Source organism: Crocodylus porosus, unplaced genomic scaffold, assembly GCF_001723895.1.
Source record: "Crocodylus porosus isolate Cpor-Errol unplaced genomic scaffold, CroPor_comp1, whole genome shotgun sequence".
Taxonomy (NCBI): domain Eukaryota; kingdom Metazoa; phylum Chordata; order Crocodylia; family Crocodylidae; genus Crocodylus; species Crocodylus porosus.
Genome location: NW_017728943.1, coordinates 8065333 through 8080711, shown reverse-complemented (window position 1 = coordinate 8080711; position 15379 = coordinate 8065333). Strand labels below are relative to the sequence as shown.

Genomic DNA, 15379 nt, shown 5'->3' with positions numbered 1-15379 from the left:
TACACTACACAAACACATGTAAACCAGGACAAAAATATTTTTTGAAATCAAATTAATGAATGCTGTAGATGTTCACTTTTTAAAATATAATTAGGTATTTTTCTCGTTCCAAGATGGTAAAAACTCTTGCTAAAAGGAGTACTTCAGGGGGGAAGGGGAGGGACTTCTGGTGGCAAAGGTCAGGGGTTAGGGGGTGGGACTTCCTGTCACAAGATGGTGACCAGGTGGCAGGGCACCTGTCAAGGGGTGGGGCTGCCCATGCAGCCCTCAACAGTCTGCCAAAACTCAGTAAGTGGCCCTCTGCCCAAAATAATTGCCTGTCCCTGAGCTATTTGGTGCTTTGGATGACATTCTATTATTTTTCTGGTCAAGTAAGTGGTGATTTTTGGTGTTTACATGGCATTCATTGGCACTTACGCACTCACGGGAATTCTATTCCTGGATGTGTAGCACTCTGTGTACTCATGGCAGACTTATTTGCCTGAAAATGGAGTCAGTGAGAGTTTATAGACATGCCAGGAGGCTGTGGGGAGTGCTTTAATTAGAACAGCTCCGAGAGCCATTCTAATTAAAGTGTTTGGAGCGTTACGTGTATCAGCATCCCTGTGCTGAAAAATGGTGGCAGAGGCGTTTAACTAAAGCTCATCAAACCAGCTTTAGTTAAAGCACCTCTGCCACCATTTTTTAGCATGGGGACACTGATACATGTGATGCATCCAACTGTCTGTTGGAACACGGAATTACCATGCTCCAGGAGACTCAATTGAGTCTGCTCTGAGGCACTGTAATTACAACACGTCAGAGCAGCCTTTCTGCATGTGTATAGGTATCCTGAGAACCCATAACTACTGATCCTGAAACAGGATATATTCCTCCTTTTTTACCCTCATAACCGAACAGCTGGGGCACTCACCTGGGAAGCTGAAGGTTCTGAGCACTCTAATTACCGCACCAGGAGTCAGCCATCAGTCCCTACTTTTGCCAGTGCTCCTTTTGAAGCACAGCCACTAAAGTAGTCATTGGAAAAAATAGAGGAAGGGCAATGCAGTAAGAAACTTCTGCTCCATTGGGGACAACAGCACAGGCCAGAACTCAGACCCCCCTCCCTCCCAATCTTTTTGCTAGGCCAGTAGCCATCTTATTGAGCCATGTACTCCAGCCTTGCTCTTCTTCTCCTGTCCCCAAATATCTCCTACATATCATCTTAAAAAAAAATGCTAAAGAACTCATGAGAAAATGGCAGACCTGTGATGTTGTGATCACAGTAGTGTGCTGAGAAGTCAAAACAGAACCAAGTTCAAACGTTCTTGCAGGGGGAGTAGAGCTAAGGGCTTAAACCTTCCCAGGCCCTTGAGGAAAACTTCCTTAACATTTCTGTATGTACTTAAACTGTTTGAACTTGCAGAGGTTTTGACACTGTCTTCTAGTTCTATCAGTGGCACTCAGTTCATTGTTAAAAAGACAACGGATGAAATGCCCTAGATGGGCTTCCGAATTCTGTTAAGAAAGTAGTCTGGTAGTTCCAAATTCTCCTCCAGTGCTAGTATTCCTGGTAGATGGAAGAGTAGGTAGAGGCTGCAACACCTCCATGATTAACTGTCTTTTTATTCAGTGTAGATTACTTCCATAGACCTTTGTGCTTCCATGTAGCTGTGTTGCTTCATTTGCTCTATTTCCAAATTCTTTTTGGCTCTCAACTTTATTTAAGTTCGTTCTCATTTGCTTCTTCTGACACCATACAGTAATTTCTGGGTTCAGTAAAAATAGGCATTTATGAGAAGAACTAAACAACACGTTTATTGTGGAGCAGCAGGCAAGCTTTTGCAGACCCTTTGTCTCTCTAACTACTCTGTACTCATGGACCATCTCCCACTTCCTAACTTCCTCAGTGTTCTATGTTAGAGAGCATCTCTGAATTCTGACTTCTTTCAGTATACCAGTTTCACATGGGCAAAGTTCAAAGTGCAAAGGGACTTCCTACACTGATACTGTCTTGCTTTCCAAGTGTCACTCTCTTCACAGTAGAAGGCAAGGTGGGGTGGCATCTATGCCCAGTGTAACAACAAATATTTTTATATTGCCTTTTAAACTATTGGCTCAGGATGATCCTAGTAAAGTTTCTTTTTCATAGGTCCACCATCCAGCTCTATCAACAGAAATATCCTTGGCACTGGATCTAGTTTGGACCCTGAGCAAAGTTCCACATTGCTCAGGGATTCACCTCAAAGACGCACAAGCTCCTTGAAAGTTTAGTCATGCTCTTCTAAAGTATCTTTATAAGCTCCCTTGTTTCCAGCCCAGTGGCTCTAGGGCTCCAACTTCATGTTCCAATATGTCCTTCCTGGTTTTCAACCTACTCCTGAGTTTGGGGATAGGATGGGCTATTCAGTGTCTCATTCATGGGCTTTGACATGCCAGATCCCTCTGAAACAACTACTTGGCTGTTCTTCATATTCCAGTTCAAGACATGGTGACGCACAGGGGTACCACCCTTTTTCATCCTTCTTCCCAAATAAAGCCATTTTTGTCTCCACCAGAAACTGGTCATCTCCACCAGATGAGTGGTCCAGCATCTTTCAGGATCTGATGTATCATATTGCCTCAGCCATTTAGGTTTCCTTAGAAGAAGTTAGTGAATCTTCACACAAGCCAGTTAGCGTCCTACCACATTCTAGTACAAAAAAAGTTTCTCCTTTTATTGTGGAGCAGAGGCCACAATCGATCCTGCCAAGGCAATCTGAGAAACACCAGCTACTTGCATTTCAGCTGCCTGATGAGTGAACCAGAAGTACCAGGTCATTCCAAAAGGGGGGCTGCTTTTGTATTAATACCATGCCCTCCTTTTTGGTTGTCACTGGGTGTGTCTACAGTGCAAATGCTGTGGGGTGGGTTTACCCTAGAGAAAATTACTGTAAACTCACCCCAGGCAGGCATCTACACATGCAGGGATGCGGGAGAAAATCTGCTGCTCATGACAGCAATCTGCTCCCACCCTGGCTGGCCTTGCACCCACACCCAGTCACTGCCAGAGGGAGCTGGAGGCTGCTGCCACAGCTGCCATGTTTAAAAGGCAGCCCCACACACTGCTCCTGGGCCACCTGTCTTCCTGACCTGGACCAGCATGCAGAGTGCAGTGGCAGCATGCAGCAGCTCTGTCACTACAGCTTCTGCCTGCCACACCATCGCTGCTCCAGCCCATAGCCCCAGGAGTGACATCCACCACCCCAGGTTCTTGTTCACCACCATGCTTGCCCTGCTGGTCTGCTGCAGGGACAGCAATGTCCCAGGCCCCCTGCCACTGTGCTGTTACCACCCAGACCCCAGCAGGGACATCGATGATGCACTCCTAGACACCACCTCCAGGGCTATATTTGCAGTCCTGAACCTCCCGCCCTGCTGCCTGTGGGCCACTCGGCCAGCTAGAACTGGTGGCTGCATGTTGTCCACACCACCTGGGATGATGAGCAATGGCTTGAGTCATTTCAGATCATGAAGGCCACTTTACAAGAGCTCTTCATGCAGCTCTTCCATTACCTGGAGTGGCAGGATACCAACATGCAGTGGCTCCTCCTTGCAGAGACCTGGTTGGCCATTGCCCTGCTCAAGCTGGCTATGCCGACCAGCCTCTGCTACATCAGCCAACTCTTCAGTGTGGGCAAGGCTACTGCCGGGGGGTGGGGGCATCTTGGAGGTGTGCAGCATGCTCCAGAATGTACTGGTGTACACTGCGCTTTGGGTGCATGGCACCCTGGACATGGCAGCAGGTTTCTGTGCTCTGTGCTTCCCCCAGGGCATCCAGGCCCTAAACGAGACCCACATCCCTGTCACCTGCCTGTCCCGCAGTGACTGCCCCTACTCTGTCATGTTTCAGGTTGTCATAGACTGCTATGGTGCCTTCACAAATGTGAACGCCAACTCGGCAGACACTACCCATGATGCCTACATCTTCTGCAACTGTGCTCTGCCAGCCCTGGCAGATAGCAAGTGCTTTGTGCCAGAGGTACCAGACCTCCGGCTAGCCACAGTGGTGGTCCCACCCCTTCTCATCGAGGACCCCACCTACCCAATCCTCATGCAGCCTTACACCAGCCAGCTGGACCCCCATCAGCCACATATCAACTGCTACCTGAGATGGACTCACAAGCTGGTGGACTGCATCTTAGGCTGCTGAAAAGATGCTGGCACACCCTCACTGTCTGCCTTGAGGTCACTGAGGCCAACATCCCCTGAGTCGTTGTCACAGCCTGCTTGCTGCATAACATCTGTGAGGCCTGAGAGGAGCTGTTTCGCAAGGCCTGGGGTGGAGGAGGTGCAGTTGGGCGGAGCATGCCTGGCACCAGGAGCACCAGCTGCAGTGGTAGTGGTAGGACACCTTCCTGGCCAAGGCCCCGGGTGAGCTACTCACCTAGCTGCTAAGGTACTGGGTGAGAGAGGTGGCTGTAGGATGTCTGCATAGCTACCCATAGATCCCTGCCCCACTGCGCATCCCAGCACCATGCTTACTGTGGACAGTTCTCTGAAAAGCAGTTTATTCCCCTCCACACACATTCCCCTCCTCCTCCCTCCCCAACAAGAGTCCTTCTCCCCACCTTTCCTCCCCACAGAGCCCCTCCACCACCCAACCCACTCACCACTAATAAAGCACCCTCTTCTTCATGCAGACTATGTGCAGTGGTATGTGTGCTCACCTAGGGTGGGGAGCAGAGGGGTGGGGGTGCCTAAGGGCAGAGCCTGGGGACAGGTGTCCAGCACCTGGGCCTCTGGCTCTACCCCTACAAGTGCACACACCATGGTGAGGCTGGTGGAATGGGGGCTCGCCTGGGGGGGACAGCAGGTGCTGCTCTGCTGACATGCCCATCTCACCCTCCTGCAGCCAGTGGATCAAGCCAGTAGGGCCTGTGCGCAGTCCTGGCCACTCTGCAGGCAGCTCCTGCTCTGGGGCTTCACGGAGCCGGGGTGAGTGGCAGGGCTGGGCCCAGGCAGGGGGGGCTGGGTGGCAGAGGACATAGGCTGGAGGCCAGGGCAGGGGCTCCTGACCTGTGGAGGTGCCACTACACTTCAGCCCAGGCCCACAGAGGGGCCTGTTGCTGGGTGGTGGGCAGCTGCCAGGGGGCAGCTGGGGCTGTGGCTGGGGGCAGAGCAGTGGACAGCACAAAGACTGCCAGGGCCAGGATGGTGTCCAGCACCCAGTGGTCCTCTTCCGTTGCCTCCACTGCCCTGGCCACTACGACAGCCCAGTGCTCCAGGACCAGGAGCCTTTCCCTGAACTTCTGGTCTGCCCATTCCTTCCACCAGCCCTTTCTGCCTCACATCAGTCTCTGGCCTCCTCGTGTTGGTTCCTGGCCTTCTTCTGCCAGCTCCTCGCTTCCTCATGGGCAATGTCCACTGAGCACTTGGCCCACGAGTCCACCAGGTGCTCCTCAGCCACTGTGCCCAGCTGGTCCAGCAGCTGGGTCCAGTCCTGGGTCCTGCACTGGCAGAGTCAGCACATCTGCAGGGCCCCAGCCAAGGCTGGCAGAGACTCTGATGGTGCATCCTGGCTGCAGCTGCAGAACCTACAGAGTAGGAAGAAGATCTAATTGTGAGTTTGCAACATTTCTGAGATAAGATGCTCTGTGCCAGGGGCTGTGCCTCAGATTAGGGGTCATGCATACACGGGTGCCCATAGACTGTGGTAAGTCAGTCAGGTAGGCCTTGGTCTAGGTAGCCACAGGTCAAGACCCCCATCCAGGCTTGCTCCACAGGGGATGGTGGGCTGCTGGATGCAGGCAGCCTACCTCCCCTGCCCCATTCCCAGCCTGGGACAGGCCTGGCTCCTGGGAGCATCTGCTGCCACAGGTCCAGAGCCACTCCTCCACTTCTCCTGCAGGCCAGCCTGTCTCCTACACAGCTGCCAAGCCCATGGCACTTGGTTTTGTAGGGTGAGGGGCTCCTTGGCAACTGGGATGTGGAGTGCTGGCACCCCTGTCCTCCCCCCAGTGGGCCTGTCTTCTCATGCCAGCTCTGCACCCTGAGTGTGCCCCCGCTGTGAGTATCCTGGGAATGCAACAAGGAGGTGTTAGTATAGAAAGAGAGGTGCCCAACCCACTATGCCCTGCTGATCGCCATGGCACCCTGGGCTCATGTACAAACCTGACATGGGATCCTAAATTTTGATGGTGCAGAGGCCAAGCCTGCCCCACCCAGCAAACCCTCCTGCTGCCTGAAGGGCTACTAGTGGCTGCGTAATACATCCCTGCCCTGCTCAGCCGAGGAGGACATCGCCACCACCATCAATGTATTCCTTGGCATGTGAGAGGCTTTTACCCACCCAGCTGCAGGGGCACAAGCTGCTCAATAAAGTTTTACACTATCTCCCATCTCCCTGCATGCTGTTGGCTGGCGGGGGAAGCGGGGTCCAGCCACCAGGAAAAGTATGCACAGGCCAGGCAGGGAGGGGGGGAGAGGCAAAAGCGGGGGCAAGGGCAGGTCGCTCCCCAATTCCAGGGCTTACCAGGTGGGCTTCGCAGGCATGCCTGGTGGCCTGAGTTTGTCCCTGCTGGCAGCGAGGACGTGCAGCTCCTGGCAGTGTCCTAGGGTGCAGGGATGCGGTGTCCAGGTGCCCAGGCAGGGGCCCCCTCTGGGGAGGAACTGGAGCTGCTGGCAGTTGGTGGTGCCATGGGCAGCCTGGCCTCCTAGGTGGGGCTAAGCATGTGGAGCTGGTGGAACAGGTGCTGGCCTGGGCTCCCAGAGCTGCTGGGGGAGGCCAGGGTTGGGTAGAATTGTAGGAAGGGCTCCTGGTGTCTCAAGGGGCCCTTCCCTGGTGACACATCACCATGGATGCCAGGCCATGGCAGAGGCTCAGGCAGGCCACCCATGCTTGAATAGATAGCACGGCTCAGGCCAGTGTCTTGGGGTACAAGGGTATCATCCAGCTGCCACATAAAGGCATGGACTTTCAGGCAGTCCCTGACTGGCAGTTGTGGTCAGTGATGGTGACTCACTGTGCCTGCAAGGCCTTGACCTTTATATGTCACTGGAGTGCTGACCAATCTTGCCCACGCTCCCATATGTGGCATGACAGGCACTTATAGAGGTGCATGTTGAAACATCTGCTCCACACAAACTGGCTGAGGACCTTGGCCTCTCCCCACAGTTAGATGAGGTCTGTGGTCTCCACTTGGGACCAGCTGTGGCCCCAGGAGACAGTGTATCACCTCAGGAAGGATGCCAGCCTGGCTCCCTTGGTGGCTGCTGGGCTTCTCTGTGGCAGTACCAGTGCTGGCAGGTCTGGGTAGGTGCCTGCAGCGCCCAGCGCACGGACACGGTGTGGGAAAGGCAGGTGTGCAGTGAGGGTGTGCCAGGAACTAGTGGCGGGGTCTGGGTAGACTGCTGATGCTGCTCTGGGGCTAGCTGGAGCACCATCCAGTTGCTCGCAAGGACTACGTTTTGTGCCAGGCTGGGCCTGCGTGCATGGGCCCCATGTGTGATCAGGTCCGCCCAGATCCATGGAGGCAGGTCTTGGCCCAATGTGACATGTAGTCCCTGTGAGTGGTGCTGGGCCCCGAGTAACAGCCCGAGTGGTCTGGAGCTGCCCAAAGGCATATGGCCCCACACTAAGCTGGGCTGGGCCCACGCAATGTGGTACAGGCAGTGCTGGGTGCCAGGTGGCTGGGGCTGAGCTATGCTGCCCTGCGTTGCAGGGGGCAGGGGGGCTGTGCCAGGAGGGTTCCAAACGTCCTGATGGCAGCTGCTGCTGTGGGGGGGAGGAGCTGTGGGTCATGCAGGGGGCTGTGTGCCCTGAAGGGGGGCATGTGGGCCATACAGGGGGTGCAGATGGTCCGGGGGGGGCCCTATGGCTCTGTAGGGGGAGCTGTGGGCTGTGTTGGGGGGGCAGTCCATGTGCAGTGCAGGGGGCCTTCATTCTGTGGGGAGGCAGGGGACTCAGCCCTCCTGAGTGCCCCCTGCAACAATCCACCCACAACACCCATATCCCCAAGCCACCCCCACAAACCCCTCACCCATATACCCAGCCACAGACCCCACACCCCCACACAAGCCCCGTACCTCCACAAGCCTCACCCCAGCAAACCCTACACCCACCCACAAACTCCACCCTGCCCAAATTACTTTACACTTCTAAATATATCAATAAAGCACTGCCCAACTGATCTCTCTCTATATAGTGGCGTTTCATTTTAATAGCAGAAGAACATTATTTTGCGTATTTTAATGAGAGAATTGGGTTTCTTATCAGAGTATTTGCAATTTTTAAACAGGGGACACCAGCATATCTGCTGGTAAGACAACTGGTGAGATACATGCAGAAAAGCCTGTCCAGGGCCAGCACCAGGGACACAGCTGGAGGGCAGATGAGGTGGCTGACCTCGAGGCCATTTGAGGCCAAGAAGACAAGCCTTGATAGTCTAAAGTGGGCCACAGTAAAGAGCACATCTTCTGGGCAATTGCTGCCCAAAAGGCAGAGCGAGGCATCCCATTTGGGTTTGGCAGGGGCGCAGCCATGGGGCCACAGATCCAAGGGGGCGGATGCCGTCACAAGTGGCAGCAGGTCATAGCCAGACAGCAGCCCCCACTGCCAAACTGCTGCAATGGGTAGAGGGTGCAGGGGCTACTCCAGGTCAGGGTTGCTTCAGCAGTCCAGTTGGCACAAGGGGTAGTGTCCCCAGATACCAAGTGGATGGGCCTCAGAAGCTCCTGAGGGCAAGCAGCCCTGAGCTGCTTGCCAGGACAGGTTTTTAAACTGCTGGGGCCAGCACAGGTGCTGGCCCCAGGCTCTAGCTCCCCCTGGCTGCAGATCCAGATGGAGCTGCGCAGGGTCATTTTGCCCCAAGTGGCACAACTTGCCCCACACCAAAGTGCATGTCCAGTCACATGTGCTGAGGCAAAAATCCCTATCACAAATTTGTGCTGCTCCTATCTGAGCCGCTGCAAGCGCACATGCCTGCATGTGTGGACGCACCCCTGGAAGCATTCAAGAAAAGGTTAGACAATCACTGGTTGGGGATGATTAAGGCATAGCTAATGCCAATGTTCTCCTAAGGATTTTTCCCATACTTCTGAGCTTTACTGGTTGCTTTCACACCCCCTCCCCCAACACTTTTCTGCTACACGTGTCAGGGTGTTTTAAAGCTTCCCTCAGAGGCACTGTGTATTGGTTGCAGCCAAATTCGGAGATTTTGACTGGGGTGGGCCAATGCTGCTAGTGGGACCAAAGCTGGAGGTTCCTGACTGGAGGGTCTTGCCCCTCTGCCTGGGGTCTGATCACCAGATCACCATATCTGGGGTAAGGAAGGACTCTTCCCCCACAGCCTTACTGGTATGATTGTGGGGGCTTTTGCCTTCCTCTGTAGTGGGGGACGTAGCCCTCTCCCTGGGATCTCTCAAGTGTATATTAATCTTCTATAGAAACTGGACATTGGCTACTGTGGTTCCCCTGCTTTACTTGTGACACATTAGGATATTGTCTTGTGCTGTCTAACAGGGTTTACAGCAGTCTTACGAGGAGCTTAAATTATGCATTGTTGGTCTGGATAGGGATGATCCTTCCTCAGGATGGGGGTTGCATTAGATGACCTCTAGAAATCCCTTCCAGCCCTGCTTCTCTATGAAATTCATTTAATTCATTAAGTAGCTTTCCATGAGGCATGGTATCAAAAGCTTTGCTAAGATCTAGATCAATTAAGCCCACTGCATTACCTTTATCCAAGAAATGTCTTATCCTGGTAGAAGAAATTATTAAATTATTTTGACATAGTCATCCTCTGATAAGTTCATATTGTGTTTTGTACCATTTTCCATTTCTGTCTACATCTTTCACTAGTCTTTCCTGCAGTTCCTGTTCTAAGATCTCACCTGCTGTTGAAACCATGCTACTAGGGCTGTTAGTACCTGCGTGACTTTTTCTCCTTTTTTAAAACATAGATATTGTGGGCATTTATACACTTACCTTTGTCTGCTCTGACACGCTGGAAATCCAGTGTGTTGGAGCAGACACGATTAATTGCATCTTCAGAGCATGTGAGCTGACATGCCTGGTGCTGCATTACATACATCTAGATAAACAGCGAAATGCAGAGCAGCGCGCAGAAAATGGCAGCAGTGTGCTTTTGAATTAAAACAACTTTGATGTGTTTTAGCTCAAAAGTGTGCCACCGCCACTTTCTTAGTGCTGATGTGCATTTCATGCTGAAAAGCACTAGATTCTATCTCCATTTTGTCATTTAGGCTGTTAGGCACAATGGCTACTTAGACAACCAAATGGACAACTACTGCAAAAGGGGTGACATCCTCACCCCTACCCCTCTTCCATGCTGCATTTTTTACTCTCTCAGGGGTGGAATGAAGGGTTATTACAAAAGGTGTTCTAAAGGGTTTTCAGGGTCTTGAGCAGGGTGGAATGGGAATTCACTTAGGCACCTAAAACCACTTGCACATCTCATAGGTGGAATAGAATCTGCCCCTGATTATTTCTCACAAGCATTTCTACTGTAACATCTAGAACTTACATAGCCTTGTTTCTTGTTAGTACAGAGACCTCTTGGTAGGAAACTTTTTAGTTAACTGATTCACAAATATCTGCACACTATTATTATGTGCAGTTTTCAAGCTCAAGTCTAGATCAGGAAAAATTGATGCTTCCCATAATTGCTGAATTTCTACTGATACTGAAACCTCCCAAGACCTTATAGAATCATAACCATTTCCAAATCTGAATTTGGTCATCTATAATAAACCCCCAACCTGTAAGACTCTCTGAAGTCTTTTATATTGTTCCTTCATGATGTGATTTTTCATTCAAAGGGATTGTGTTTTGTCTATACCAGCTTATTCTATTTTCCCACAATCTACTACTTGACTGATGCGCAGTGCTACCCTAGCACTTTTATTCTTGTTTCCATTCCTCTCAAAAAGGTTGCATCCTTTAATATTCCACTACTATTCTAGCATGGCTCTATTATTCCTTTGTGTGATTTAGTGTCGTGCAGCAGAAGCTTCTCCAATTTAGTGCTGAGACTTCTTGCATTGGTATATAAAAATAAAGTTATTTCCATCTATCTCTTACTTGAGTAAGGGATCAAGGCTGGTCATTATAGCGTGTGTCTATACCTGCAATAAATTTGAAGTAGACTTACTGTGAAGTAAAAACACTGCGCAGGAAGCATATAGGGGAGCAAGTTTACAGGTACTCCCTCTCGGAAGCAGATTTGCTCCTAATGCGAGCAGCCTGGAAAGGGATGCTCCCACCCGGCTCTGCCCCCAGACAGCAGCCAGGGGAAGTCCAAGGCTCCCCCTGGGTGCTAGCCCAGGGGCTTGAAAGGAGCATGGGGTCTCCTGGCAAGGCCCTGGGAGATTGCTTCCTGCCCTGGCAGCAGGGAGCTCCTGGTCTTGGGTCTGTGATCAGGGGCAGGGGGCTGAGAAACAGCTGCAGGAGGAAGGGGCTGGCAGGTCCCAGTCCCCTGTCCCATCTGCCACTGGGCAGATAGCAGGGGGCTGGTGGGAGAAGGGGACATTGTCCCAGCCTGAGCTCTGCTATCGGAGCCTTCCTCAGCAGCAGGCAGCTCCCAGGGGCAGGGAGTAATAGCCCAGTCCCAGCTCTGATCACGGAACTGGGGCTGGGAGTTCCCAGCTGCCGGGGCAGGGGGACATCATCCCAGTCCGGGCTGCATCACTAGAGCTTGCCCCGACAGTAAGCAGCTCCTGGGGATAGGGAGCAATCTCCTTCCCCCTACTACCTGGATGACTGGGAGCAAATTTGCTCCTGGTCAGCCATGTACATGTGCGAGTAGACCAGTTTACTGCACAGTAAGCATCTTCATGTGTGGGTGGTGATACTTACTGTGCAGTAAATTGGTCTACTGAGCAGTAAAGCATCTTGTGTAGATGCTCCCATAGATGACCAAATTTGGATTTGGAAACGGATACAGTGCAGTACAAGGTCTTGGGAGATATCAGGTTTGGTTGGAATTGTGTGACCATCTTATTTATACTAATGACTTGTGCTAATGCCTATGACCACCCCTTTCACACTTTGATGCCCTTCCTTTTTGGGCCACTTCCTTATTTTCCAGATTACCATCCTATTCAATACTTATCCTCAGTGTGGAGGTTTTTCAGAACGCTCCCAATCCTGAGTTCCTAAAGCTCTTGTAAGTTGGACCAGCCCTGATCCCAAGTGGCTATTTCTTCACTTATACATGTGGAGCCCATCCCTGGACAGAAGCTCTTTATGTGTAAATGCCTGTCAGAGGTCATGCATCCCAAAACCAGAAGCTGACTTTCAGAAGCTCAAGAGGCTTGTTCTTGAGGCCCTGAGAGGCCAGGATCTCACAGGGAGGGGAGTTCACGATGAGAGGTTGCTCCCTAAAAAAGTGATCCTTAGGGAAGTTCATCCCAACCCGTAGGAAAGGTGATAAAAGGGTTCAACAACCCCCTTGGCTCAACAGGGAGCTCACAGACCTCCTACATCTAAAAAGAGAGGCTTACAAAGGATGGAAGATAGGAAACACTACTAAGAAGGAGTAGTCTGCACTGGTTCACACCTGCAGGGAGCAAACTAGGAAAGCCAAGGCTGCAACTGAACTCCAACTGGCTACACAAATCAAGGACAATAAAAAGTCCTTCTTCAAATACGTGGGGAGTTGAAAGAAAAACAAGGGCAACGGTTGGACCCCTGCTAAACCAGCTGGGACAGCTGACTACTGACACCCAGGAAAAAGCCAATCTGCTCAATGATTACTTTGTGTCCATTTTTCACCAGCCCAAAGGGACCACCCCATGCCTAACATGATGCGGGATGACCAGGGTGAGGGTGAACATATACCCACCATTGGCGTGGATCTTGTGAGGAAGCATCTTGAGAGGTTGGACCCCCCCAGATGAGCTGGCCCAGATAGGTTGCACCCAAGAATGCTAAAGGAACTGGCAGACATCATAGCACAGCCACTAACAAGGATATTCGAGAACTTGTGGCACTCAGGCCAAGTATCTGAAAATCAGAAAGGGCCAATGCGGTGCCTATCTTCAAGAAAGGGAGGAAGGAAGACCTGGGAAACTACAGGCCAATCAGTTTGACCTTAATCCCTGGGAAGATTTTGGAAAAAATTATCTTAGAAACCATTCTTAAGAGGCTAACAGAAGGCATCATTCTCAGGGACAGTCAGCACAGGTTTGTTGCGGGTAGATCTTGCCTGACCAACCTCATTTCCTTCTATGACCAGGTGACCTATCACCTGGACAAAAGGAAAGGGTTGATATCAAACATTTGGACTTTAAAAAAGCCTTTGACCTGGTGTCCCATGAGGTACTCATGGAAAAACTAGGCAACTGCGGCCTCGACTACTTCATAGTTCAATGGCTGGGGAACTGGCTCCAGGGTTGGACCCAGAGACTGGTAGTTGACAGAACTGAATCAACATGGCACTCAGTGACTAGTGGCATCCTCCAAGGCTCTGTTCTCAGACCTGTACTCTTTAATGTCTTCATAAACAATCTGGACACTGGCATCAGAAGCAGACTGGCTAAGTTCACTGACAACACCAAACTTTGGGGAACAGTGTCCACACTTAAGGATAGGCTGGTGATCCAGGCCAACCTTGATAAGCTTGCAAGGTGGGTGGATGAAAACCTGATGTCATTCAATATGGAGAAATGCAAGGTGCTCCACCTCCGGAAAAGAAACCTGCATCACACTTACAGGCTCGACAATGCTATGCTCACTAGCACCATGACCAAAAGAGACTTGGGGGTCATGACTGACCACAAGATGAACATGAGCCACCAATGAGATACCACAGCTGGTAAAGTGAGCAAAACTCTGGCTTGCATCCATAGATGCTTCTCAAGCAAATCCCAGGATGTCATCCTCCTGCTGTACTTGGCCTTGGTGAGGCTGCAGCTGGACTACTGTATCCAATTCTGGGCTCCACAATTTAGGAAGGATGTGGAGAAGCCTGAGAGAGTCCAGAGGAGAGCCACATGCATGATCAGAGGGCAGGAGAACAGGCCTTACGAAGAGGGGCTGCGAGATATCAGACTCTTCAGCCTGGAGAAGTGCAGGCTCAGGGGCGACTTGGTGGCAGCCTATAAATAAATAAGGGGTGTGCATCAGGACCTAGGGGAATACCTGTTCACCAGAGCACCCCAGGGAATGACAAGGTCCAATGGTCACAAACTGCTGGAAGACAATTTTAGACTGGACATAAGGAAAAACTTCTTTACTGTCTGAGCCCCCAAGGCCTGGAACAAGCACCTACTCTGGACACTTTCAAGAAACATTTGGATGCTTTGGGCAGGCAGCTGGACCCAATGATCTTACAAGGTCCCTTTCAGCCCTAATGTCTATGAAATCTATGAAATCTCTCTTCTTATAGTTTCATAGTTGTTAGAGGCTGGAAGGGACCTTTACAGATCATCAGGTCCAGCCCCCTTGCACATGGGCAGGAAAGACTGCCAGGATCAAATAATCCCAGGAAGATGGGCGTCAAGATGTTTTTGAAGATCACCAGGATGGATAACTGTACCACTTCTGGGGGGAGCCTGTTCCAAACCTTCGGCACATGGCTTGTAAAGAAGTTTTTCCTTATGTTTAACCTGAAGTGATTTTCAATTAGCTTGTGCCCATTATTCCTTGTCCTCCTCTGGAGGGCCTTGGTGAATAGATGCTCCCACAAACCCTGATGTATGCCCTGATATACTTATAGGCTGCAACCAAGTCCCCCCTGAGTCTTCTCTTCTCCAGGCTGAATAATCCCAAGTTCCTCAACCTCTTCTCATACATCTTGGTCTCCAGGCCTCTAATCATGCGTGTGGCCCTCCCCTGGACTATCTCTCAAGCTTCTCCACACCCTTCTTGAAGTGTGGTGCCCAGAACTGGACGCAGTACTCTAGTTACGGTCTCAACAAGGCAGTCTCTTCATGGCAACCTTTTAAATATTTGAAAATTGCCATTATATTCCTATTTAATTTCCTTTTCTCCAAATTAGACGTATGCAGTTCTCTCACCTTCTACTCATATGGCTTGTATAACAACCCCTTTATCATCGTTTTTGCTTGCTTCTAGGTCCTTTAAAGTTTCTTGATATCCTTTTTAAAATGCAAAACCCAGAATGCCATACAGTACTCTAGACAAGGCCTGATCAGTGCTGAGTAATAGTATCATAGAATCATAGAAGTCAGGTCGGAAGGGACCTTGTAGATCTTCAAGTCCGACCCCACCACCTGGGCGGGAGGAAAAGACTAGACTCAGATGAGTCCAGCCAGGTACGCATCAAGCCTCTTCTTAAAGATTTCCAGGGTAGGAGCCAGCACCACTTCCCTTGGAAGTTGGTTCCAGCTCCTAGCAGCCCTAACTGTGAAGTAGTTCTTGCGGATGTCTAATCTA

The 15379-nt window shown here is 51.0% G+C and overlaps 1 protein-coding gene across 1 annotated transcript in view; it reads right to left on the bottom strand.

The window, feature by feature from the left end:
* Positions 1-5214: 5214 nt before the first annotated feature.
* Positions 5215-15379, bottom strand: part of LOC109318989 (rap1 GTPase-activating protein 1-like) — a 100674-nt gene continuing 90509 nt past the window's right edge. The window contains 2 exon segments of the mRNA XM_019548507.1: positions 5215-5479; positions 5482-5555. Coding sequence (XP_019404052.1) covers positions 5312-5479; positions 5482-5555 — 242 coding nt within the window. The 3' untranslated portion in view covers positions 5215-5311.